The 27960-nt window shown below is 21.6% G+C and overlaps 3 protein-coding genes across 12 annotated transcripts in view; 1 reads left to right on the top strand and 2 right to left on the bottom strand.

Annotated features, from left to right (window-relative positions):
• LOC127282597 (matrix metalloproteinase-14-like) overlaps nt 1-21117 on the top strand; it is an 82649-nt gene extending 61532 nt beyond the window's left edge. The window contains exons 4-10 of one of the 7 annotated variants that reach the window (XM_051306944.1): nt 1649-1800; nt 4534-4836; nt 7199-7358; nt 10247-10383; nt 11372-11692; nt 13120-13333; nt 19137-21117. In XM_051306944.1, the coding sequence (XP_051162901.1) occupies nt 1649-1800; nt 4534-4836; nt 7199-7358; nt 10247-10383; nt 11372-11692; nt 13120-13333; nt 19137-19294 (1445 nt within the window). In that variant the 3' untranslated portion in view covers nt 19295-21117. Of the gene's footprint in view, nt 1-1648; nt 1801-4533; nt 4837-7198; nt 7359-10246; nt 10384-11371; nt 11693-13119; nt 13334-18759 lie in introns of all 7 variants that reach the window. The other 6 variants (XM_051306946.1, XM_051306945.1, XM_051306947.1 and 3 more) reach the window with 6 other exon arrangements.
• Nucleotides 21118-23186: 2069 nt separating this feature from the next.
• On the bottom strand, nt 23187-27935 carry LOC127282602 (O-glucosyltransferase rumi homolog). Of its 3 annotated transcripts, none has more exons than XM_051306955.1 (7): nt 27856-27935; nt 26377-26524; nt 25670-25838; nt 25321-25522; nt 24817-25095; nt 23782-24014; nt 23187-23486 (listed from the first exon to the last, which is right to left on the bottom strand). In XM_051306955.1, exons 1-7 carry the CDS (start codon nt 27901-27903, stop codon nt 23291-23293), a joined length of 1275 nt encoding a protein of 424 aa, XP_051162912.1. In that variant the 5' UTR covers nt 27904-27935; the 3' UTR covers nt 23187-23290. The 3 variants fall into 3 exon arrangements, with proteins under 3 accessions (XP_051162912.1, XP_051162913.1, XP_051162914.1); XM_051306956.1 differs by lacking the exon at nt 27856-27935 and adding an exon at nt 27593-27710; XM_051306957.1 differs by lacking the exon at nt 27856-27935 and adding an exon at nt 27296-27314.
• LOC127282611 (transmembrane protein 203) lies at nt 26866-27905 on the bottom strand. Of its 2 annotated transcripts, none has more exons than XM_051306971.1 (2): nt 27856-27905; nt 26866-27446 (listed from the first exon to the last, which is right to left on the bottom strand). In XM_051306971.1, exon 2 carries the CDS (start codon nt 27325-27327, stop codon nt 26914-26916), a length of 414 nt encoding a protein of 137 aa, XP_051162928.1. In that variant the 5' UTR covers nt 27328-27446; nt 27856-27905; the 3' UTR covers nt 26866-26913. The 2 variants fall into 2 exon arrangements, with proteins under 2 accessions (XP_051162928.1, XP_051162927.1); XM_051306970.1 differs by lacking the exon at nt 27856-27905 and adding an exon at nt 27593-27737.
• Nucleotides 27936-27960: the final 25 nt, after the last annotated feature.

Here is a 27960-nt window from a genome sequence, read left to right as displayed (position 1 = left end):
GATTTTTGATTGAAATTTTCGATGATTTCTGTTGTCAAAGAATTTATTAGAAATTATAGACAAACATTGAGCTTAAAAAGTTTTTAATCGAAAAATGTTTTCAGATAATTGGATTTTGGAAGAATATTATAAAAATCGTCAAAAATAATTGAATTTCAAAAGAGTTATAGTTAAAATTATATTTCAGAAAGTTTTAAAAACAATTAAAGTTTGGAAAGTTTTAAATTGAAATTTTTGAAAATAATTAAATTTTAATTTATTTCAATTTCAAATAGAAATTTTTGGTAATTTTATTTGCTAAATTTTTTTTTTTTACTTTTGAACAATTACTGAATTTCATAAAATTTTGAATTGAAAAATAGTTTAAGATAATTGAATTTGTGAAGAATTTCATTAAAATTATTAAAAAATAATTAATTTAGAAAATAATTTTAGTTGAAAATTAGTTAAATAATTGAAATAAAGAAGAAGATCTGCATTGTATACTAAAAAAGACGTATTTTATTTAAAAAATTTTTGTAAAAAATGTAAAAAAAAAAAAAAACTTGAAAAACTCGTATCTTATTAAAATAAGTCAAAAAAAGATCGTATTTTCAAAAAAAAAAAAAAAAAAGTCGGAAAAAGTCGTATAATCCGAGGCCTAAATTTAAAATGAAAATAATTCAAATCGTTACGTAAATCGTAACATTTTGATAATGAACAATATTTTTCTTCATCTATAGTATTTTGGGAATAATAAATTTCGTCTCTCCGCAAAATATACAGAGAAATTTATTGTATTTGTATAATGTTATGTCATTCATAACGTTTTTTGACTTTCTGTCTCATTATTGTTGCAAGACGTAACAGAACAAAACCACTAACCTTAACGGGCCAAACCCGACGTGCCTTTGTCACATTTCTTCACACTACATCTATAGATGACCAATCTTTAATGTATATGTCTAAACATGAAACGTGTTGACTTGCCAGCATAATCCTTTTTTTTTTTTTTTTTCTTTTCCTGTCGACAGAAAAGTACTACTAAGTATGTGTCATACAAATCTTAGCGGTTTTCGATCAATAAATAAATTTATTTATTAATAATAATAATAATAATAAATAATCTTATTATTTATAGAAAATTAATAATAATATAATATTAGTAATAATAATATTATAGTTAATTAATATTCGACTTGTTCCTAAAAAATAAATTATAACGTTATATATTTGAAGTTCTGAACGCTCAAATGATTTTTAACTTCCTTCATAAATTCAGAACTTGAGGAACATCAAAACTAATCATAATATTATTAATTAAAATATGAAAATCCAATTTTGAAATTGGCTCAAGACCTGGAAATACATTTAAATTGGATACAAATTGATATTTCGATAAACTCTCTAATTCGCAAAATTATGCAGTTATTAATCAATTTAGAAAATTTTATAATTTTTAATTACAAAATTAAATGCATTCAATGTAAATTCACTTGAATAAGAATATTTTCTTTAAATTAAAAAAATAACCTCATTTTTTTTTTTTTTTTTTTTGTTTTGTTTCTATATAGTAAAACTTTTATAGAAAAAAAAAAATATTCGAGAAAGCCGCATTATTTAATTTTAATATTGCCTCAAGGATTCAATTGTTGAATTTTCTTTTCAGGTTCTAGATGGCGAGTTAAAAAACTGACTTACAAAATAAGCAAGTACCCAAGACTTCTAGACAAAGGAGCAGTCGATAAAGAAATTGCAAAAGCTTTTTCAGTCTGGTCAAATTACACAGATTTAACGTTCACTCAGAAAAAATTAGGCCAAGTGAGTTTCAAAATTCGAATTATTAAATTAATACGCAATTAAAAAAAATTAATAAATATAATTTTTATATATTTTAGTAATTTCATTGTTTTAATATATTTTACTAAATAACAGGCTTCGAAGTGTGGTAAGAGACTAAGAAAAGTATGAAAAAGTATCATTTTTTTTTTTTAAAAAGTATCCCCAAAATTGAAAAAAAGTATCAAAAAAGTGATCTTTAAAATGAAGTAAAATTAGTTTGCTAAGTTTGACGTTAAAGTGTAAATATTTTCTTGACTAAAAAAAAAATAGAAAGAAAAATTCTGAGGAATAAAAATAACGTCATTTTTCTCCTGATTATTTAAAAAAAACTACCTATGATTATTCCATAAAAATGATTTTTTACATTAATTTTTATTTTACAAAATAGCATTTAATACAGAATTTTTTTTTAAACGAATGTTTACTCAACGGAAATCTCAAAGTACCGAATTTTTATTTAACAGAATTTTTATTTTACAAAATTTCTCTTTACCCAACTGTTTCTTGAAAAGAATTCTAATTTAACATATTTTTAATTTATTACAATTCTCATTCAGTAGAATTTTAAGTAATTCGAATTTTTAAATCCTAAAACTTGCAATCGAAAACTTATATAAAATATTTAATATTTTAAAGCAACAATTTTAATAAAAAATCTCAAAAAATTCAATTATTTCTAAAAATCTTAATCCAAAATTTAATAATTTTAAAAATTTGTATCTAAAATTCTTTGCATAAATTAATAATTTCAATAACTTTGATCCAATTATTAGAAAAATTCAATTAAATAAAACATTTTTTAATTAAAAATTCTCTAAAATTCAATTACTATTTGAAACTTTATTAATAATTTTCAGCAATTCTAATTTACAAAAATTTTAATTCAAAATCTCTTGAAATTCAATTATTATTAAAAATGTTGATTCATATTTTTTGTTGAAATAATTATTTCTAATAACTTTAATCAAGATCTTGTCATTTCAATTATTTAAAAAAAATTTCAATTCAAAATACTCTAAAATTTAATTATTGTCTGAATTTCGGTTAAATTAGAATTATTTAAAAAAAAAAAAAACAGTTGGGTAAAGAAATATTTTGTAAAATAAAAATTGTGTCAAAAAAAATTTGACAAATTAAAAATTCTATTGAGTCGTTTAAAAAGAAATTATGTTAAATGGTATTTTGAAAAATGAAAATTCGTGTAAAAAATAATTATATAAAGCAATAATTGACGCGGTCAATAATAAATCATCAACTTGGTGAGCTTTTAGGAATGAAAAAATTCGCTGAAATTTAAAATTCTTGAATTCTGTCATTTTTCAAATTATTTTTTGAAAAAAGTAGCATTTAGTGACTTTTGGACAAAATTAGTTGTAAAAAAGTAGCTTTGTTAAAAAAAAAAGTAAAAAAGTTTGTCACTTCGAAGCCTGACTGTACAATGCTGAAGTACGCAACGTTTATGATAAACGATTTTTAAATAAATAATTTTTTAGAATGAAAAATTCTCCAATACCTATTATGAAACTGAAGTTGCCAACGTTGATTCAACGAAAAAATAGAATTTAACGATTCTAATTCCCATCAATGAAATTTGATTATTTTCAATCCTCTGAAACCTGAAATAAAAAAAAAATAGTATTTATCATTGTTTTGTCACGAATTTTACGAAAATTTCGAAATTTTAAATAATTTTGATATTACCTCGTCTCGGAAGCAATTTTTCTCGGTTGATAATTATTTATTTCAATGCTAGAAACCTTTTAAAAAAATAGAAAATTTGCTTCCAAGTCGAGGAAATAGAAATTTTTTTGAAATTTCTGGATTTTCGGAAAATCTGTGAGAAAAAAAATGAAAATCACTACTTTCTCCGACTTGGAAGCAATTTTCCTGTATTTTAAAACGATTCAAGTATTGAAATAAATAATTATCAAACGCGAAAAATTGCTTCTAAAGCGAGGAAATAGAAATTTTCGAAAAATCCGTGACAAAACAATGATAAATATTGTTTTCCCCGCCTTGGAAGCAAATTTTTCTGCTTTTTAAAATGCTTCTAGCATTGAAACAAATAATTATCAAACGAGAAAAATTGCTTCCGAGTCGAGGAAATATCAAAATTACTTGAAATTTCGAAATTTTCGGAAAATCCGGGACAAAACAATGATAAATATTGTTTTTTTTTATTTCAGGTTTCAGAGGGTTGAAAATAATCAAATTTTATTGATGGGAATTAAAATCCTTAAATTTTTTTTTTCGTTGAATCAACGTTGGTAACTTTAGTTTCATTAATTTTTTGCCTTGAAAAATATTTCTTATAATTTTTATTAATCAACAAATTATAAAAAATATTTTTTTAGATAAGCAATTTTATAATTTTCCGTGTTAAATATAAAATTAATTTCTAATCGTTGATCATAAACGTTGCATACTTCAGTATCGTTTAAATATTGAAAAAAAAATGTTGAAAAATCACAATGCTGAAGTCCACATAACGTTTATGATCAACAATTAGAAAACAAATGATTTTTTTAAGACAGAAAATTATAAAAATTTATCTACAAAAATATAGTTTTAAAAATTTTTGAATCAATAAATTTTTTGAAATAAAAATTGATAGAATTTAAAAAAAAAATTTTTTTTAAAAATCGTTGATTATGAACGTTTTCAACATCGTTGAGAAATTGAATGATTAATAATTTTCTTTTTGTATTATAGGTACACATTGAAATAAGATTTGAACGCGGAGAACATGGAGATGGAGATCCTTTTGATGGACCAGGTGGTACCTTGGCCCACGCCTATTTCCCCGTTTATGGAGGTGATGCACATTTTGATGAGGCAGAACATTGGTCCATCAATAGCTACCGTGGTACAAATCTCTTTCAAGTTGCTGCACATGAATTTGGACATTCACTTGGTTTGAGTCACAGTGATATCAAATCTGCACTTATGGCACCTTTTTATCGAGGTTACGATCCTAACTTTATGCTAGACAGCGATGACATCCAAGGAATTCAAGTATGTAAACTTTCACATTTATAAAAACAAAAAAGAAAAAAAAAACACTAACACAATATTGTATAGTATTCCAATGAGCCAAAAGTTTGGAACGTTCAAATGAACGTAATTTTTTTTTTCAACTTCTTTAAGTAAGAATTTTATTATAAAATATTGTTTTAAATATCTAAAAAGAAGTTATTTAATTTAATAATTGTTTAATTTACTGTTTTATTTTACATTGACATCATAATTTTTAATAATTTATAGATTGAAAAAAAAAATATGGTTCATTTGAACGTTCAAAACTTTTAGCTCATAGTATTCCACGCCAAATTAATTTACATCTCCGATTTTTTTTGAAACTTTTTTTTCTATTACTACTAATTGAGACTAGCTTTCACGATTTTTTTTCAATCTTTTTAGCAAGCCTTTTACGATACATGAAGTTTTCGAAAATTCAGAATTTCAATGATTTTTTTTGTTTTTGAATGATTTATTTATTTAAGAATTTTACGGGCTATTGACCCGAATTGATTATGAATTTCTTAAAAATTCATCAATTTTATTTTTTTTTTTCAAGTTGTGTGTTTTTAATTAAACTTATCGAAAATTCGATGCAAAATATTCTAAAAAAAATAAGTTAATATATTTTTTGAAATTTAAAAATTTTAATTTTATTTTTAAAACTTTTTTTATTCATCAATTTTTCTAGTCGGAATTTTTTCGGAATTTTTTAAATTTTTCGTAATTTTACATTTTTTTGAAAAATACCTCTGATTTTTATTGTATAGTTGTATTTATTCAAGTACATTTTTAATTTTTTTATACACTTTTTGAATATTTTGCATATTTTATCCAAAAAGCAACCACAAATTTTAAGTCTTTTTTGTGGTTTTCACCATAAAAATCAAATATGCAAATATATATATTCACTACAATTTTCATAATCTTCGCATAAAAAAGGAGATATTTAAAAAAAATTCAAAATTTCGAAAATTTTAAACTATTTTAAGTAATTTTAAATTATTCTGAAAATATTGAAAAAATTGTTTCCCCACTACTGGACCAGGCATAAAATTTTTGTAAAAGAAAGTAGTTTTTTTTTAAATTTCTCAAACAAAAATTAAAAGTTTACAAATAGTTTAAAAACAAAATTTTAATTTTTAAATTTGCAAAAAATATAGTAAATTATTTTTCTACAATTTTTTGCATCCAATTTTCGAAAAGTTCTCGTAAAAAACACAATTTAAAAAAAAAAGAAACTTCTAAAATTGTTGCATTTTTATGAAAGTCATGAGCATTTAAAACTAAAACTCATTGAAATTTTGAAAAAAAAATCATATTTCATAAACAGCTATTGAGAAAATAAAATTGAAACAAAATCATGGAACCCTTTTTTATAGAGCACTAAAAAGTAAAAAGTAAAAAAAAAAAAAAAAAAAAAAAAAAAAAAAAAAAGAAATTAACTAAATTAAAGTGTCAAGATCAACGATGTTGTGATCTTGTGATGGCCTGAACCCCATTCCCCCTATATAAAGCAAATTCAACATTGTAAAATAAATAAATTACCATATAAAAAATATAAGATTAAATATAATAAACGAAAAGTTTACTTACATATCACAATTTGTCAATTTTTTTTCTCATATCAAAAATAAAAATTTATTTTATTTTGACAATTTAGCTCTTTCTTCATTATGCCCATTTGCACACTATTTTTTTTAACCTCAAAATACGATAATACATAAAACATTACTGCCGATGAATTTTTAATATATTCTTCTTCTTCTTTATTATTGACCAACTTTTTTCAGACACTATTTTTTTTTTAATTATGAAATAACAAATATTTAAGTCTCAACGACGGTCCCAAATGAAGTGAAAATCGTTAAAAAAAATTAAGATGGCCAACTTGCTTCTTTTAAGCTTAAAGGCGCATCTTCATGAATGTAAATTTCCGAAATAAAATTTCGACCAATCAGGTAATAGTTTGCGAAAAAGCTAAGATATTATTTCCCATCCCTGTTATCATTTAATTGGTTGATATTCTATTTTTATTCAAAAAAAAAAAAATGCGCAATGAACACTGCACATTGTATTATTGTTTTTACAGCCCACATTTTTATATTTAAAAAAAAAAACAAACAATTATTTAACGGTTAAAATTTAATGATGGAATTTAAAATGGAAAAATCGATAAAAAAAATAAAGTTCTTTTCTATTTCTTTCTTCTTTTTTTTTTGTGAAAAATGATAATATGAGAAAAAGATATGTCAAACCGGCTTTTAACCTCAAAACGTCGAAGAAATAGAAATTTATATGAATTGAAGATATTTAAATAGGATGTCTGTAATAAAATTTGTAATTACATATTTTACAGGCTCTCTACGGTGCAAAATCAGATGATGAAGGTAGCGAAACAAATTACAATCATCGAACAACATCAGCTCCTCCAGGTGAAGAGGATCCTTTATTGTGTTCTGATCCCAAAGTCGATACTATGTTCAATTCGGCTGAAGGTCATACGTACGCCTTTAAAGGTAAATTTATAAAAAAATTTTTTTTATTCACAAGGAATTTTTTATTTTTAATTTTTAATATTTTTGAATTCTTTTTTTAAATTATCTATATATAAGATATTTCACGTCAAATTAGACACCATTTTGCATTTACATGGCCGATTTTTTTTTTGATACTTTTTTTTTTCTTTAAGTATAATAATTAAAATTAGCTTTCATGATTTGAAAAAAAATTTGGCACCCGTTTATGAAATATAAATTTTTATAAATTTCAGAATTATAATTTTTTTTGTTTTTTTTTTTAAATTAATTTTTGAATTAAAAATGAATCAATTAAAAAAATTTCGTTTTAAATTATTTGTTATTAAAATTTTATAATTAAGTATGTACGTATAATATATTTATAATATAATATAATATAATTTTAATTACCTATAAAATTAATTATTAAATTTAATTAAATTAAAATTTTTAAAGTATTTTGAAAAATAAATATTTTAAATTAAATTTATAAATTACGTTATATTACGTGAATTTTTCGAAAATTCGATGATATTTTTTGCAATTTAAAGAATAAAATTTTATTTTTAAAACTGTATTCTTCAATTTTTTTTTAATTTTCAAAAAAATCTACTTTCTTTTACAAAAATTTTAAACCTGAACCAGTCGTGAAAAAACAATTTTTTCAATATCTTCGGACTTTTTTAAAATACCTTCGGTTTTTTTTTATACTACGTACATTTACGTAAATCAGTGAAAATACCCGCAAATTTGACTTTTTTTGGTGAAAATCATAAAATAGTCTTAAAAATATCTTTCTTTGGTAAAATATGTAAAATTAAAAAAAAAAAAAACTTTTAGTCGATAGTTGTAGATCTTATTGCAGTACATTTTTTATATCATATATGTAATTTTAAAAATTATTTGCATATTTTACCAAAAGAAAGCAAAAAAAAAAAAAAAAAAAAAGAATATTTTGTGGTTTTTACTATAGAAATTAAATTTGCGGGCATTGTCACTATGATTTTCATAATTAGCGCATCAAAATAAAAAAACCGGAGGTATTTAAAAAAAAATTCTAAATTTTTATAAATATATTTATATAAATACCCCGTGTATTTTTATAAATAAATTCCGAAAATTTTTGAAAAAATTCTTTCCCACGATCGGACTAGGTTTAAAAATTTTTTGTAAATGGAAGCAGTATTAAAAATAAAATTTTAATCTTAAAATTAGAAAAAATATAATAAATTATTTTTCTAGAATTTTTTGGATAGAATTTAAAAAAAAAATAAACTTTAAAAAAATTGATGCATTTTTATGTAGGGTCAGCCGGGGTAAATCCAAACGGGGGGTAAATCCGAACGCTAATTATTTCAGCTTAATTAAAATTTTTAAAAATAAGTTCGATATGAGAATTTTTACCTCAGATCCTCTTCAAGAGATTCTAAGTATTATCCCATTTTTCGTTTGTTAATTAGCAACAGCATAAACAAAGATAACGAGTATTGCAAAAAAGATTGAAAATCAAAGATGACACTCTTTCAGTATTTTGTCTCGTATTTGAAGAAAAAGAAGCTAAAAATTCATTTTATTATTTATAATTGTTTGTTATGAATACTAGAACAGAAACTATTTTTGATTTTTGCCTTCTGTAAAATTTTATTAATATTATCAGACCGTTCGTATTTACCCAGGAAAATTGGAAAACCGGGGTAAATCCGAACGGTATTTTCAATAATTTTTTTTTTACATCAGAGCCACACAAAATTGTTTTTATTTCATTACACTATTATTTTAACATTATAAAAGTACATAGAAAAAAGTTTTTCTTTCTATACGTATCCTCGTTAGTAATTAATAAGCAGAAACTTAATCTCTGTTTTCTCGAAGGAGTGTTTCAATTTTTTTGCCAAATGGTTTGTTGAAAAAAGTTTTTCAGGATCTTAATAAAATTTGGTATTCTACGGTTTTTGGGGTCGCTAATTACCAATTTGAAGTCAGTTTTTCAAAATTCAAAATGGCGGACGAGAATTAAAAAATTCTTTGGATTCGCTCGAAAATTGTTACTCGGGAGGTTTCAGGGTCGCTGATTACGAATTTGGAGTTAGCAAATTTGATCATTTTTAAAAATAAGTTTTAGGAAAGTCCGCCATTTTGAATTTAAAAAATTTGACTTTTATTTTTGTATTTACATTCAATCACTCGAAAATACTTTCTGTAGCAAGTTTTGCAAAAATCCGTTATGATTTGATAAAGTTATTGAAGGTTTTAATTGTGTAATGCATTTTAATTTTTAACCTGTTTGATTTTTGTATTTATATATGATGCATTATTACATAATAGGTTTATTCTCGTATTTTTTTTTAGTTTTTATATAAGTTTAACAATTGCAATACTTTAAATTTATTTTCCCTAAGATTTTTCTGAAATACAGTGGCGTTCGTATTTACCCCGGTATTTTAGGAAAGTTGCAAAGTATCGAGGTAAATACGAACGCTAAGTTTCCTGCGATTGTAATTTATCAAAAATTTTTGCTGCCCCATAAAATTATTCTATGGAAGTAAAGTAACAACTTCATGCACCAGAATACCGGAAATTTTTTTTTTTTTAATGAAAAAACTTATGTTATTGTTGAAACTTACTAAAAGCGTTCGGATTTACCCCGGTTGACCCTAAGTCATGAAAAAATAGTAAAATACAAAATCATTAAAATTTGGAAAAATTCATATTTCGTAAAAGGCTTGCTTAAAAAAGAATTGAAAAAAAAATCGGTGATGTAAATGCAAAATGATTGTCTGATTTGTCGTCGAATACCTCCTATACAAATCGTTACAGAGAAAAGCAGTTTCTTCTTGTATATAATTTGATTTTCAATTTCTATGTAAGTTTATTTCCTATATTTACAGGTCAATACTACTGGATGTTAACGGCCGAAGGTATTGCTAGCGGCTACCCCAAACTCATTAGTTCTTCGTGGAAAGGTTTACCAGGGAATATTGACGCTGCTTTTACGTACAAAAATGGCAAGACATACTTCTTTAAGGTGAAGAAAAATCATCAAAAGTTTTATATATAATATGCTAAGAATGTGAAATTATTAAAATTGGGTCAGACCATTATATTTCGAAGAAAATTGTTGTGGCCTAATTTTAAAAAAAAATTGATTCACACGATAGCCATAAGGGTAATTTTTTTTTTTTGTCAGTAAAAAGTTTTAACAATTTTTGCCACTAGAAAAAATCACAGGTAATCATTATCTATTTTACCTTTTTTCACCTATTTTGATAATTTATTTATCTTTTTTACCTTTCTCATAATTCGATTAATTTAGGGATGTAATATATTCAAAAAATAATTAAATTTACATATTTAAAAATATTGATATTAAGTTCAGGAATGTTAAAAAATAATTTATTAGTTTAATGAGAATTTTTTTAACATTCCTGAATATTAATTCATCCAAATTTCAAATTAGTTAAATTTTATTCGATTCAAATTTCAATTCAATCTAAGTAATTCAAATTTCAATTACTCAAATTTTTAATCAATTCTAATTAAAAAGTGTTAAATGAGATTTTGACACAAAGATTTTGTGTCAGAGAAAAGTTTTTAATGTCAGGTAACTATTAGGAAATGACAAAATTTATTATTGTGGCAACTCAATTATGGATTTCAATTAAAAAATATGTAATTTTCAAGGCAAAAAAAAAATTTGTTGAAATAGTAAATTTTACACTGAAAAAAAATTCATTTAAATCAAATAATCAGTTACTTGATTATTATTAAATAAAAATTTAATTGTGTATCAAATAATTAATTAATTAAACCAAATAATTTTTGTATTTGAAAATAAATAAAATTTAATTGACTTAAATAAAAATTATTTGGATGAAGAAAATATTTATTTAATAATAGCCAAGTAACCAATTATTTATTTGAATAAAAAAAATATTTTCTTTTCATTGTACTGATGGGTTTTACATTTTCTTAAATAAAATAAAATAATAAATTATTTAAATTTAAATCAACAGGGATCAAAGTATTGGAGGTATATTGGGAAAAAAATGGATGGCGATTATCCTAAGGATATTAGTGAAGGATTTACGGGAATTCCTGACAATATTGATGCGGCAACAGTTTGGACTGGAAATGGAAAAATTTATTTCTATAAGGGTACAAAATTCTGGAGATTCGATCCAGCTCAACGACCACCTGTCAAGAGTACATATCCAAAATTGATCTCAAATTGGGAGGGTGTACCTGATAATATGGACACAGCTCTAACATATCATGGATATACGTATTTCTTTAAGGGAAACACTTATTATCGATTTAATGACAGAACCTTTTCTGTAAGTATTTTTTTTTCATACAATCACTTAAAACTATGTACCTACTAAACAGTATAGACAAAATAATTTATAATTAAAATATTGCTAAGGAATTTTAGTTAAAAAAAAAAAAAAAAACTGAGGAGTAAGTTTTCAAAACCTGATAAATTCTTATTTTCTTATTTTGAGAAATTGTAACAATTGTAACCACTATAGTTACTTTTAAAATAAAAAAAAAATTATAATAGTTTATTTCTATAACAATTTATTTTTCTAAATTATTATTAATTTTGCAGAATATTTATTTCTTCGAATATTAATATTTTAGAAAATACAAATTCGTCGAAAATCAATTTGTCAGAATTTTTATTTAGACGAAAATTAATTTGACAGAAATTTAATTTCATTGAAACTTTCTCTTGTAGAATATTAATTGTTCATCATTGTCATTTAAAAGAATCTTAATTTTGCAGAATATTCATTTACTTGAATATTATAATGTCCAGAAAATTAAAATAGTCGAATATCAATTTGCCAGAAATAATTCGGCGGAAACTTCAAATTTGACTAATCACAATTTTCTTGTTGATTTCTGATTGGTCAAATTTGAAGTTTCCGCTGAATTATTTCTGTCAAACTTGATTTTCGACCATTTTAATTTTCTGGAACATTTATATTTGAGAAAATGAATATTCTGCAAAATTAATATTCTACAAGACAAAGTTTCGTTCAAATTGATATTTGATTAAATTTAATTTTTTGACGAATTTAATTTTCGTCTAAATAAAAATTCTGTCAAACTAATTTTCGAACATTTGCATTTTCTGAAACATTACTATTCGAACAAATAAATATATTCTGCAAAATTAATATTCTACAGAATAAGATTCTATCAAATCATAATACTAAAAAATTTTTTTTTATAACTTTTTCATGCTTCTCTAATTTTTGACTATTCTAGAATTAGAATTTTTTTTTTTTTTTAATTAAAATTTTTTGAAAATCCATATACAAGTGATTCTAAAAAATCTTTTAAAAAAAAACGTGGAAAAATAGTCAAAATTGTGAAAGAAGATATAGATATTTAAAATATTAATTTTTTTAAGACTTTAATTTACCCTTTATATTTTCAAAGTACTTTCATTTTGAAAAATTTTAATTTTTTCAAAACTATATAAAATAGTCAAAAATTAATTTTTAGGACCCAAATTATGCAATTAAAAAAAAAGTCAAAATAAAGGTAGAGCCTCCCCTTAAAGTCGATCCAAGGCCTGTATAAATAAATTGTTTTTTTTTCTTATATATTTTTTGTGTTTTTATTTTTGTCTTTAATTTCATGTTTCTTTTCGGTAAATCTTTCTTGTGTAAAACTTGAATTATTGTTGAAAAAAAAAAATGATTTACTATTATATCTTCTTTCTATTAAAAAGAAAAAAAAATTTTTTTAGGTGGATAATGCTGATCCTGCTTTTCCAAGAGCGACTGCATATTGGTGGTTTGGATGTAGGGGAGCAAGCAAAGGAACGATAGGTAATATTCAGTGGCAAAATAAAGATGATTTGCCCTTTTTTCATGGCAATTTAGAAAAATCACCAGTGAATTTACTGAACAGCGACGCTTTTGGTTTACGAGATGATGTTGATGACACCATTTTAGACGCAGGTACTTGAATGATTAAACAATGTGTTCAGAGTTACAAAAAATGTTTTTAAACAAAAAAAAAAATTGTTGATCATTTTTTGGTCGTTGAATATTTCATTTATTTCCATTTTTAGTTGAAATAATATTTACTTATTATTATTAAAGATAAATTCTATTTTTAAATTTAATTCAAAAATATTTAAATTTAATTAATTAATAAACTTAATTTAAAATTTAATTAAAATTAATTTAGTTATTTTTTATATTAATTAAATTAGTATAATTTAAATTAATTTAATAAATAAAATATAATTTTTAATTTCATTTCACATCTGTTTTCTTATGTAAAAAGTTTATTTTTATCAACAAAATGAAACTTCCTTTAAATGGGAGATGTAATATTTTTTTATAGTTCATTATTGACATTAAATAATTATATCAGAAACTTTGAACACATGTTTTCATTATAATATGTCTATTAATTGATCCAGTGTGAGATTATTAAATTTTTTGCTTTACTTTGTGGTGATGTATAATTGCATATCCCTGGCTAGTATGCGTTAAAAGCTTATTTAAATTTATAATGCTTCTATAAAAATAAATAAATAATACTAAATATAGAAATTTAGAAAAATTATATCGAAATATAAAAATTTTTAAATATTCAACTTTAATTGTAGTACTAGGAACTATATTTTTGTTTTTATTTATTTTATTTATTTTTAACAATTAATACAGTTATAGAAAACTTTTTTTTAAAAAATCCATAAAAATCAATTTATTATTCTGATTATTAACTAATTCTGAAAAGTGTAATTTTTATAACTGAAACAAGGAACCTGAATAGAAGAAAATAAATAATTATCTTTATATTGTTTATTTTAAAATAAGAACAAAGCTTGTGCTCGATATTTCCTTTTTTTTATAGTTTATTTTATTATCTAACTGTTTATTTTATTAGTTAATATTTCTATTTTTCTATTTTTATTATATTGTATTCATTAAAAATGAAAAATTGTATTTTTTTTAAATGAAGAAATTTTAGATTTAAAAATTTTTTGTTTCAGCTTAAAATATTAGAAACGTTATCGAAGTGAAAATATTTATTCTTATTTAATTCATATTTTGCTTTTTTTTATGAGCTGCAAATTGGTGAAGGTGTTATTTTAGACTAATTTTTAAAACTTTTTTTTTTCAAATTTTATAATTACAGTCAACTTTTTAATTTTTTCAATTAATTAATTAATTTCGATTTTTTTTTAAATTTCTTTTTTCTATTTAGGTATAGATTTGTTGTTTCTTTTTAATTCTGAATAAAATGATAATATTCTAAGTTTTAACAAAAAAATAATAGTAAAACATAATTTAGAAATAGTGTGAATAAATTTTAAAAATATTTTAAAAATTAGTAATATCTAAACCTTATTAGCCAGGCGACATAAATATCCTACAATTAAATTAATAGTAATTAATTTACATAATCTTCGGGATTTTTAAAGAAAATTTTGTTCTATTTTCATAATAATATAGTGTGTCTAATTCAAAAATAACAAAATTATATCGAAAAAAATAAAATAAAGCGTCGCCGTTTACGTATTCACTGCGTCTTGAACAAAGTAGTTATATATTTTATTAAATTATTCTATTTATTGTTATCATTGTTGTTTGTAAGTATTTGTCCCCTTTTGCTTTCCTTTATGGTTGCGGTTATTTCTGTCAAGCTGTAGCAAAAAATTCTTTGTGCTTTTGTAAATTTCTCCTATAATGTAACTCTTATTCTTTACTAAACAAAACAAAAAAAAATAATAACTGGTTATGGAAACACATTAATAACTTTTAGAAAATAGATTTAAGTCGAGATAATGTTTCATATTCACAGTAATGGAAAAAATGGAATTATTTGAAAAGTTAAAAAAAATATTTAATTTTATAAAAATAAAAATGAAAAAATTGAAAAAAAAATGGAAACTGAAATAAAAGTAAAAAATTGAATTTAAAAAAATAGTTTCAAAAAAAAAAGAAAATCATAAATTAATTAATTTAGTATTTTTGGATATTTTAAATTGTTTAAACTAAAATACATAAATTTTTGTTTCTTTAAAAAAAAAAAAATGTTTCCTAATTCTATTTTTGTATAAAAATATAAATTTTTCACAATCGTAAAAATTCAGATTTTTTATAATATAAATTTATATTAAATTTCCCTTTATTCACATGTATTTCTTTGCACTTTTAGTCTCAAAAATAAATTTATAAATTATTTCAATTTTTTTTTTTTTAAATTGCACTTCGTATCTTGTATAATAGAATTGCATTTATATTTTCCAATAATATGAATTTGTGAATTTATAATCGAAATTTAATTTTAGTATCCAAATAGATACTGCATGAAATATAAAACTATGTAAAAATACACTTATATGGTGACAAATCATATATACACGAAGGTGCATTTTACAAATGTAGAATATATACTATATATGGTAATGGAAAAAAAAAGTAAAAAATAATTGGACCATTATATCAATAAATAAAAATATAGAAGGAAAATATTCACGAGGAATTGTAATGATATTGATCTCAAACGATGCATGATCAAAATTTTTTATTGGAATATGGCGGTAATTGTTGTTTGGAACTCAATTTTGAATTTTTACAATGATAATATTGTAGTTTAATTCACTCATTCTTTATTATTATAATTCTTTATTCTTTTAGAATTTAGATAATTGCACAAATATTGCACCCATACATTCATTAATTATAATTTTAGAACATTTTACCTTCACGCAAATTAATATTGCAAAACTAATTTATAATATGTTTCTTTATTTTCTTTATAATTTTCCATATTATAGATTTTTGTTTTTTATATTATGGGTGAAGGTAAATTAATTATCTATATTAATTTCACTTATTATTTACGCATGTAGTATTATTTTGCACGAACATTTTTTTGATATTTTAGTTATTGCATTTTATCTTTTTTTATTGCACTTGCAACTTGTTCTAGTTAGTTTTAGTTTTGATTTTAAAGCATGATTTTAATTTTTTTCATACAACACTCACTGTAAAACGATATATTTTATTACATCATTACTTTTATTATTATTATTCCTTTATCTTTATGTGTTCTATTTTTTTAATGTTTATTTAAAGGCTACGTTCAAGTCATAGTTTTTGTAGTAGAAAAAAAAATATTTTTCAGAAATTTTTTCTTGGTTTTTTTTTTTTTTTTTTTGAAATACTTTTTTGTATTTTATGCACTGAAAAATTCAAATAAACAGTTATTTGAGAACTGAGGCAGATCATTATTATATATTTCGAATACAGTCATTGAGGCGGGACGCATGATTATATTCTAAAAATCATTAGTTAGAATTTTCATTTTATGAAATTTCATTTGTCATAATTATTTTTGAGCCGAATTTTTATTTCTTCGAATTAGGCAGAATTTTCATTAAAACAATTTTCTATATTACACAATTTTTAAATAACCGAAAATTCACTTCACAAAATTTTTATTTACTCGAATTTTCATTTAACATAATTAGTCATTTTAAAGAATTTTTAGTGGGTAGAATTTTCATTTGTTCGAATTATTATTTTTGATATAATTTCCATACAACAGAATTTTTACTTAACCGAAAAATCATTTGACAGAATTTCTAATTGATAGAATTTTCATTTGCCCGAAATTTCAAATGGCCGAACAAAGAATCGACAGAAAGATTTAGGCGCGATTTTAAAAAATCAACCAATCACAATTTTATGGATAATTTTTGATTGGTTGATTATTAAAAATCGCGCCAAAATCTTTCTGTCGATTGTTTGTTCGGTAATTTGCAATTTCGGACATATGAAAATTCTATCAATTTATTAGAAATTCTGTTAAATGATTTTACGATTAAGTAAAAATTCTGTAGTATGAAAAATCGTTTATATGGAAATTGTATCAAATAATAATTGGAGCAAATGAAAATTCATATGAAAGAATAAAATGAAAATTCTATGCAATGAAATTCTAGCCAATAAAAATTCTTTAAAATGCCTATTATGTTAAATAAAAATTCGAGCAAATAAAAATTCTGTGAAGTGAATTTTTGGTTATATAAAAATTCTGTAATATAATCGTTTTGATAAAAATTCTGCAAAATACTAATTCGAAAAAATAAAAATTCGGCTCAAAAATAATTATGACAAATGAAATTCCATAAAATGAAAATTTTAACTAATGATTTTTAGAACATAATCATGCGTCCCATTTATTCTATGTATATTTTATAAATAAATAATAATTAAATAATAATTATTTTATTTAAATGAATTTCTACATACTTTTGTTCTTTTAATTAGGGAAAACTCAGAAATTATGACTTTAATTGACAAATTATCATTTACTTTATTCAATTTAAAAGAATTTTGTCTTATAATATTGAATTTTTTAAGTTATAAAATTTATTTACAAAATCTTATTTATTTATTTATCTATTTATTTTTTTACCATGTGAATTAGCATACAGAAAAAACAAATGCCTTCTTGTACTAAAATATCGTCTATACAAATTGAAAAATATTTAAAAATTTTTATTTTTAATTTCTTACAGAATTAGCTTATATTGATTAAATTAATTAATTTCATATTTCTAGTATAGTAATAAAAAGGAGACAAATTTATTTTTTCTATTTTTGATCACTTTTCATTAGAGAAAAATTTGAAAGAAAAAAATATTATATTTCTTTTATCTTATAAATTAAAATGTTTAAATAAATAAATAAAAATAAGAAAAGCATAAATTAGATAAATAAATATTTAAGATTTTCATTGTTTAACGATATATTTACGTTTTCGATGCACTTAATTTTTAAATTTTTATTTATCAATTTGTCATGAGACACTAATTAAGAACACATAGTGCACATTTTATATATAAAATAAGATATTTATTTAATGAGGCGCATAATTATTCATATTAATTATTTATTAAAATCTTCAATTTACGTAACTGAAGATTGGTAAGAATTTTACCTTTTTCAATTTTTGATGTTTAAATTAATGAATTATTGACTAGAAATTCTTTAATTTCTCGTAATTAATTAAAACACTTAAAAATTAGCAAAATAAATTAATAATTTAAGAGAAAAAAGAAATAATAGGTATCATAATAAACGTTGCATTATTATTAAAAAAAAAAAAGGAAATAATTAAAAATTACCGGTAACGAAAATTTGGTTATATTAAAGTAAATTACAATAAAAATAAACAGTATTTAATTTAACGGGAAATTTCTCCAAAAAAAATTACCTATATATATTATTTTTAAAAAATGAATAATTATGCGCCTTTTATTTTAATTAATATTATTTTTATCACTCATTTAAAAATTTAAAAAATAATCAAAATGAAATTTACTTTTAATATTTTTTATTATTATATTTATGTTTAGCAGTGGAATGAAAAAACTGTTCTAAAAAATAAAAATTCAAACCGGTACAATTAATTTGGAACAATAATGTTTCCAGCGGAGAGCAGAAAATTCCCCTATGGATCATAAATTCCATGCTAGTGCCATTCGAATAAACCAAAAATAAAATATAAAACAAACAAAAAATATATATATACACACGTTCCAAACAACAAGAACCGACAACCAGTGAATCAACATCATAAAAAAAAAAAAAAAAAAAAATGAGAAAATTTTTTTTGCAAATTGCACAAATAATAGCGCGATTTTGCACCTTCGTGTGTCATGATGTGTTCATCAGCAAGAAAATATTTTTTCTCATACACATATATACTATAAATATATGAAAAACTCAACAGGGGACAGTGATGAGCAACATGTCACTAATTCAAATCAACATTCATCTGATTCTGCGGCAGAAAGTATATTCATCACACGTGAAAGCAGATGGCATCTTATTATTATCATCAGTATAATGACATTTTTTGTCAATTTTCGACATATTGTTTTCACGTAGTAATTAGAGAGACGCAAAAAAAAGAGAATTTTTTTTTTTTTAGGAGTAACAAATTTTTTTGTGATAAAAAAAAAATGATGAATATAATATAAGAAATACGATTATGGACGAATGAAAAGTAAAAAAAGAAAAGCTCTCAATAATAATAATAATTATTATTATTATTGATTGATGTTATTTTGATGATGTCAATTTTGAAAAGCTGCAAAATACGTTCGCATCATCATTATCATCGTCATTATTTTCTCATCATCGATTTTGAAAATTTTCTATATTTAATTATATAGGTACACTGCCCTCGATTATTTCAAAACGGTGATCAAAGTGCACTTTATACAAAAAAAAAAAAAATGAAAAAAAAACAGAAAGACTGTTTCTCCAATTGTGCACAATTATTATCTTAGATTTTACAATTTAGCCGAATAATAATTAGTCTCGGAAAGTCTTGACAGTATTTGCAATTCGAATTTTTGCTTGTGAAAATAATTTTTTTTTTTTTATTTTGCATGAAAATTCAGTTTAATTTTGACTTTTTAAAATTCACTATTTTCGTTTAATTAAAATTGTTATATTACTTTTAATTATAAAATTATTCTTTAATTTTGAGCAATTTTTAATTAATTATTTATTTTTGATTAAAATTAATTTTGTGTAATTTATTTTAATTATTTTTTAAATAATTTTTTTTTTTATTAGTTTCGTTTATTTTTGTCCTCCATTGAAATTTAAATACAAAATTTCAAATAAATTAATTAAAATCAATATTGATATAAGAAACTGAATTTTAGTGGAAAATTTTGTTAATTAATTTAAATTTTGTTTTTTATTTTCAATTTTCGAAATAGCTAAGGCAGCTTCGAAGACTGTCTAAAATTAATTGCGTATTATATACAATAGGATGAACCTAATAATTTGTCGCTGTCTCTATAATTAAGGTTTTCGATAAATGCGCCCTGATGTTGAAAAAAAAAAAAAAAAATTTCGCATAAATTGTGATTTTCCGAGTTTTAACGAAATGTGATCATCGATCTACGAAAGCGCAATCATTAGAGATTAAGTCATCTTTGAATAAATATACATTATATAATAATTAAAAAAAAAAAAAAAAAATAGAGCATTGTTGCAATTTTTTTTTTAAATGTATATAATACATTACAAGGTGAATTTTGGTTGTTCTAACCAAAATTACAAAAAGTATTCATTTGCTTTTCAATAATATTTAGATAACTTAAATTTAATTGACAAGTCTGATGTGTACGTATTTTTTTTTGTTAAAAATAATATTTTCATTAATTACTGCTCTTTGATAGTATTCCAAAAGTATTATATATGAAAGCAAATTTTGAATATTCGTAAAAAAAAATGATTCTATATATATTAATTATATAGGTTAATGTAAAATTTTTAACAAATTTCTTTTTTTTTCTGCATGAGCCATAACTGCCGCTCGAAGTAGAATTTTATTCTATGAATATTGCAATTAAATTTATAGAATTCGGAAATAATCATACTGTGCAACAAAAAGAAAAAACATTAAATATACTTTTGATCGAATTTGGCTATTTTATGAAAATGAGAAAATTATCAAAATTAATAATTTTATAACTTGAATGATTTTTATCCAATCGTGATAGTTTACGACTGATTTTAAAGAGAAAATAATTTACTTTCTTTCAAATACACCAATAATTGGGGCTATTTTATCCGTCAAAGTTTGTTTCTTTATAAAATGGCCTTAAAAAATTGTTAAAATTATTTTATATAAAATCTTTACTGCAGTAAAAAAAAATTTGGTAGAAATTTTTTGACAAATTTAAAAATTAAATTAATTGTTTATTTAACATGAAAAATTATAAAATTGTTTACTTAAAAAAATATTTTTTTATAATTTATTGATTAATAAAAAAAACTACAAAAAATATTTTTCAGACAAAAAAATATATAGAATTTTTCATTCTAAAAAATTATTTAATTTAAAAATTATTAATTAAATATTAATTATTAAAAATTATTAAAATCAAAAGAGTTATGCATAATCCCTAGTAAAATTAATAAGAATAATAAAAATAATTTGTAATTAATTAGTTATTAATTATTAATTATTAAAATTAAAAGAATTATTAATCCTTTTTAATTTTTCATGATCTAGAAACTTTACCATATCCGGTCAAAAGTATATTTAATATAAAATATTTGCCAGTAGATGAATTATTGAAAAAAATTCACTTACAATATAGAAAAGAAGAAAAAACAAAAAAAAATGTTCATTAATTTTTTTAAATTAATTTACTACAATAATTAGTTAAATTTTGATTTATGCAAAAAAAAAAAGAAAAAAAAAAAAATTTGTTTGTCGACTTTAAATTTTCATATAATTTAATTAGATAAATAAAATTTTAAATTGTAAAAAAATTAAGAAAATTAAATAGAAACAAAGTTAGAAAAAGGAGATAAATGCGATTTCGACGAAGAGACAATTGAACTAAAGTGCCTTAAGATAGTATTTTTGTAAGATGTTTAAATGTTCATTTTGTCTCTCAATGATGTATGATGGAAATTTTAGCTTTTTTATGCGATTATGTGTATTATTATTAATTATTATTATTATTATTAAATATTAATATAGCTAACTTTGGTATATACCGTGTAAATATATAATATAAAAAAAGAAACGTAATTCATTTGCATTATCATTGGAATCTTTCAGTCAAAATATTATAAATTTATTATAATATAGTGGCTATAGTTTATAAGTTATTACGAATATAAGTGATCATCTTTTGCAGATTTATAAATTATAATTTCAATAATTTGAATCTAAATTATGTGTTATCAATATTACGTGCAATATTATATTTTGTTAACTCTAATGAAACAGGAAATGAAAAAAAATATATATATTGCTTACTACCTCTTTGTCATGCAAAAGAAATTAATTCCTTCTTTTGTAATAGTCTTATCAATTGTAGAAAAATATATTAAAAAAAAAAAATATTTTCTCATTGTTCATAAATAGGTATACTTCTACTTCCTTTATATCAGGAATATCATTTTATAACAATGTCATTGCATTACTTTAAACTATGTTTATCTAGTACTTAATAAGTTTTCCTTTAGGTGCTATAAATGCGAAAAAAATGTACTACAATGAAATAAAATATTATTTTTTAATACAAGTACCATACTCTCTTTTTTTAATTTCTATTGTACTAGTTTTTAATCTAAATTTTCTATTTTATTAAACAAATTAGGTTTTAAATTTCAAAAAAAAAAATTAAGTTTTCCAAAATTTTAATTATTCAAGATCTTTTTAAATTTGAGACAATAAAATTAAATTTTACAGAATTTTTAATTAAAAATATTTTAAATATTTCAATTTTCGAAGAATTTGATGAAATTAAAATTTTTAGAATTAATTGGATTTCAAAAAATTTCAAATCAAAATTTTTAAAAACTTTATTTGCTGAAGATTTTTTTTAATTTCAGTGAATAATTAAATTTTACAGAATTTTTAATTAAAAAAATGTTATTTTTGGAAATAATTGAATTTTATGTTATTTTGAATTAAAATTTTTAGTATACTTTTATTTGATGAATTTTTTTAGAAATTTCAAACAATTATTGAATTTATTAAAAATATTTTCAGATAATTAAATTTTTTAAGGATTTTATTTAAATTATTGAAAATAATTAATTAATTTAGCGAAGAATTTTAGTAAAAAAATTTGTAGTTATTAAATTTTGGAAAATCTGCATTGTATATAAAAAAAAGTCTTTTTTTTATTTAAAAATTTTGTAAAAAAAAAAAATCGCAAAAAGATTGGACAAATTTTGTATAATTCGTGGTCTCCTTTTTATATTAAAAAAAGAAAACTTATGAAAACAACAAAAAATTTTTTAATGAAATTTTTTTTTTTATTGAAAACAATGTAAAAATATCGAGTGTAAATTGTCACATATTTTATATCACAATTTTTATAAAGTACAAATTGTATTTTATTTTTTATAAATTTCAATAAGATCTTGTTTCAAAGTTGGTTTAAAAGTTAAAAGTTTAATGTACTTTTTAAACAATCTTCTCCAGTAACAAGTAACGTCTTTCATTCGTAGTTTCTCCCAAATAAAGTCTCTACCTTGATTCGCAATCTTTCTTGATATCTCGTCGTTATCTTTCGCAAACTGAATCAATTCTCTGCAAGGACAAAAAAAAGAAAGAGTTATATCTGTAAAAAGTAAATAATATAAGAAACTTGAAAATAAAGATTCTTCAAAACAAAAAGATTTTATTTGTTTTGTATATATATAATAAAAAATTATTTTTAATTAAATTGAAACTAATTTAATATCAGATTTTAAATTTTAAAAATATGTAAATATTATATGTAAAATAATTTTTTTTCTATATTTATAATAATGTGTAAAAATCGATTAAAAAAAAAATTTTTTTTAAACAAAATGTTTTTATTAATTATTAATTAATATTTTACTCGAGTTCGGATTGACTGGCATCTTTTGAAACTGGAATATAATGAATCCATGGCTTCATGGCATCGTAATAAAATTCAGTCCACTCATTCCCTACATGAAAAACCAATGATTCACAAAGAAACAAGTGTTTGTGTCTAAATGAAGCAGCGACACCACGATAATTAAATAAGTATTTATAGGCACAGTGCGATTCTAAAGAAACTTCTCCAGCCGGTGGTAAATTTAAAGTATCCTGATGGGAAAAACAGAAAAATATGTCAAATAATTATAATTAATTAATTAAAGAAATAAAAAATCTGCTACACAATTTCTAATAATTAGAAAAAAAAATATTTCACAAAGATTATAAATAAAAATTGTATTCTTCTAAAATAATAGAAAAAAATATTTATTAATTCTTTTAATTATAAATTTTATTCAAAGTCGTTGTGTGGATTATTTTTAGAAAAATCTATAATTTTCTGGATTTTATTTAGAAAAAAAAAAACGAAAAATTAAACTGTATGTTTATGTAAATGATTCAGAAAATTTAAATTTTCCTATTTCACAAATTGAATTTACATTAATGAAATTACATTTATCTGCAAAATGGTTAAAATTTAATTCTATTTTTTAATTAATACAAAGTTTAAAAATATATTTGGGTCAATCCATAACATAATTTAATAGATTTAAAAATTAATTTAATTTGTACAGAAATAATTTTAATGTCAATTTCTTTATTGGTAATTCTTGAAAATAATTCTAATTTACTTATATTAATTTGATTATTGTATAAAGAAGATCAAAATAATTAGATGACAGATAATTTTTAAATTTACCTGTGAAATGTTAAAATTTAATGCCGTTCAATTAAGAAAATTTGAAAATATACTTTTATTAAATAAAACAGCTTAATATGTTTAATGTATTTTCATATAATATGCTGATTTTTCAATTATTTATATAAATCGAAATATGAAAAGTGCTTAAATACATAATAAAGAGAAAGAAAAAAATTTTATTTATTTTTTTTACCCCCATAAAATACGTACTTTTTTAGATTTCCATGCTTGATTTTTCGTATACTGTGCATCGACAAGATTTGGTTTCTCTCGACTCAAAAGAATCAAATTATCACGTTCTGAACTAGTTCTTGATCCACGAAAGAATGCCAATTCTTTTTTACTTTCCCATGGCGTTTCCAAACTGGCATTATTCAAAGAAATTCGATGTTGATCCCATCTACCAAGTCCACGAGGATAAAGGGAAATTGCTGGACCACCTTCCCAAAATGACCAAGCGGGATACATAATATCATGATAATCTGAGGTCTAGAAAAAAAAATAGTATTTCAGTTGAAAATAATAACAAATAAAAAAACCTGTATTAAATAATAAAATAATTTTCGAGAAGAAATTTTAATTTCTTAAATTTAAGTAGTTATTTAAAATTTAATTAATTAAAATAATAGAATTTAATTTTATTTATTAAATTGTTATCCATGTTAATAAAAAATAATTCAATTATTTTTTTCGCTTATAAATTAGAAAACTTACCTTACTGAATGAGAATACAGGCAATGGATTTCCGAAATGTTTACTGGATTGAGGATAATCACGAGTGTTGATAATAACTTCTGCATCTGAGATATTGTCAATAATATTTAAAATAAAATGTTCTACACCAGCACATCTTGAAGGGAACATGCATTCTTTTTCTCGATAAAGATGACCGTCAATCAATTGATACAATACTCCTCTAAAAATTATAAATATAAATTATAAAAAATGTTTAAATAAATAATTATATATTAATTTTGTTATGGTATTATATTATTATATTTTATATTATAATTGTTTTAATTAATTTTTATCAAATTATATATTTATTTATAAAAATTTCTACCTATCTCTAGAATTTTCAATTAATTTTTCATCAATTCCCTTCTTTTTGAAAGGTGCTAATTGTTCTTCAATTACATTTTTATAACATCCACAGTTACTTTTTGTACACTCGACATAATTTTTTTCAGCAATCTCAATTGCTTTGAAATATTTTTCATATTTATTGGAAGCTAGAAAATAAATTAATTTTATAATAATAATAATTTTAAAATTTAATTAAATTTAAAAAAAAACATTACAATTAATATATAATATATAGAGCATTCAATGTGAGATTTTCATTCAAAATTTATTTCAATTTTTTAGATACTTACATTGTAGTTACTTTATTTTTTTTTGGTACTATTTAAAATAATAAAGAAAAAAATCAAACAAATTTCATACATATTAAATTTTAAAAATTCCTAACTTCCATACTTATTACCAAATAAAGAAATAAAAAAATGAATATTCTTTTATTTTTTTATAAAGATTTCGAAAAAAATATCGGAGTAAAAAAAAATGTTGAATGAAAATTTCATATGAAATGTCCCATATAAAGGGGGATTTCACAAGAAGTGATCAAGGTGAAAAAATGTTTCTTTTCAAATGCACTGTGTAATTTTTTTAATTAAATAATTAAATACAAATTCTTTTTTCCCTCGATAACTTCATCTAAAATTTCTTATTATTTAAATAAGATATTCATAGAAGAAAAATAAATATTACCTTTTGAATATTTGTTGTGTGTTTTTCCACATTTTTCAGAATTCAATGAACAATAATCATTCGATTGTATTTGAATAATTAAAATTAACAATAAAAATATATACAATGACCACATGTCTTTCTGTGTAATATAAAAATTGAAACAGAACTAAAAACAAAATCAACCAGAGTTGAGTAGTTATAGATTTTATATATTTACTACAATTTTTTTTACGTGAAAGAATTTTTTTTCATATTTTCAATAAGAAATGGAAAGGATGCAATTGGAGAAATGTGGAAAATTTACTAGTTTTTTTTTTATTTTTACTCTACTTTAATCGTAAAAGAAAAAAGAAAAATAGAAAATGTTATCTTTATTGTATTGAATATTTTTATTAAATATAAAAAATAATAGACAGTTTTCTATTTTTACACTCTTAGTCATTCACGCAAATACACGTCATTTTTTTTTTTTTTTTTATTAACAATTATTTTTGCCAAAGAAAAAACGCAATTAAATATTAATTTGCAAAAGAAAATTAATGAATGAATTTAATTTTAATGTAATTGACAAGCTCTAATGGCAATAAGTTGTAATAAAAAGAAAACGGGACTTAAAACTTCCGAATATTCCAATGAAGCTTGACCCGATAATTTTTGGCATAGAAAATATTTGAATATAAAAATTAAAAGTAAAAGAATTAAACTCCAAAGTGCTCTTAATATAGCATCCTTCACCATTCCTTCCATATGCATTCTTATAAATATAATACAACAAAAATATGTATTTAATCCATCGGCAACAAATAATGGTGAAAAAACAATCCACCAATCTTTGTGATTTAAAAAATAGTCATTGTCTAATTTAAATGCCAATAAAATAAAAAACACTGAAAGTGATGCCAAATTAACCCATATTTCAAAAATTGTTAATCCTAACCAATGAACGAGTTCATTCAATGAGAATATCATTTTGAAAATATTTTTAATTCATTTTGTTTTTATTTTCTATATCATGCGTTTGTTTGCATTTTAATTGTTCATATTTTATATTTCCATTGTTTAATTTCACTGTAATGATGTTATTTTTTCTGTGAAAAAAAAATTAATATACACTTGTAAATATAAATAAACATTTACAATTGTGTATTATTTATATTTTCTTGTTCTTTACAATGTTTGAAGTATTTTTTAAATATATATTTTCTGAATTAAACAATATTTTGATTTCATTTACCTCTTTCTCGTTTATTGTTTTTTTTTGAAGCATGAATATAAATTGTTTTCTATTTTTAATGAATTTTTTTTTCTATTAAATTATTTTAAATTAAACAATATATAAAAATAACATTTATTTGAATTAATATTTAAATCTTGTATTTTTTTTTTTATTTTACATTAGAAAAAAATCTGTAACTGTTTATGACAAATTCTTAAGGAATGCTTTATTTATTTAATATAATTAATATAATTAGATAAAAGTATTGTTGAAATCTTAACCTTTTTTCCTTTATTGTGTTTTGACAGTTCGTCAAGGATGGGAAACATGATCTTTGAAGTTGTGTGAGCAGGGTTGCGTCGGTAAATTACATGTTTTCCTATCGG

The sequence above is a fragment of the Leptopilina boulardi genome, unplaced genomic scaffold, assembly GCF_019393585.1.
Source record: "Leptopilina boulardi isolate dan_hultmark-lab unplaced genomic scaffold, ZJU_Lbou_2.1 LbouV2_300, whole genome shotgun sequence".
In the NCBI taxonomy this organism is placed as follows: domain Eukaryota; kingdom Metazoa; phylum Arthropoda; class Insecta; order Hymenoptera; family Figitidae; genus Leptopilina; species Leptopilina boulardi.
Note: the sequence above shows the minus strand (reverse complement) of the source record. Positions and strands in the feature narration are given on the sequence as shown.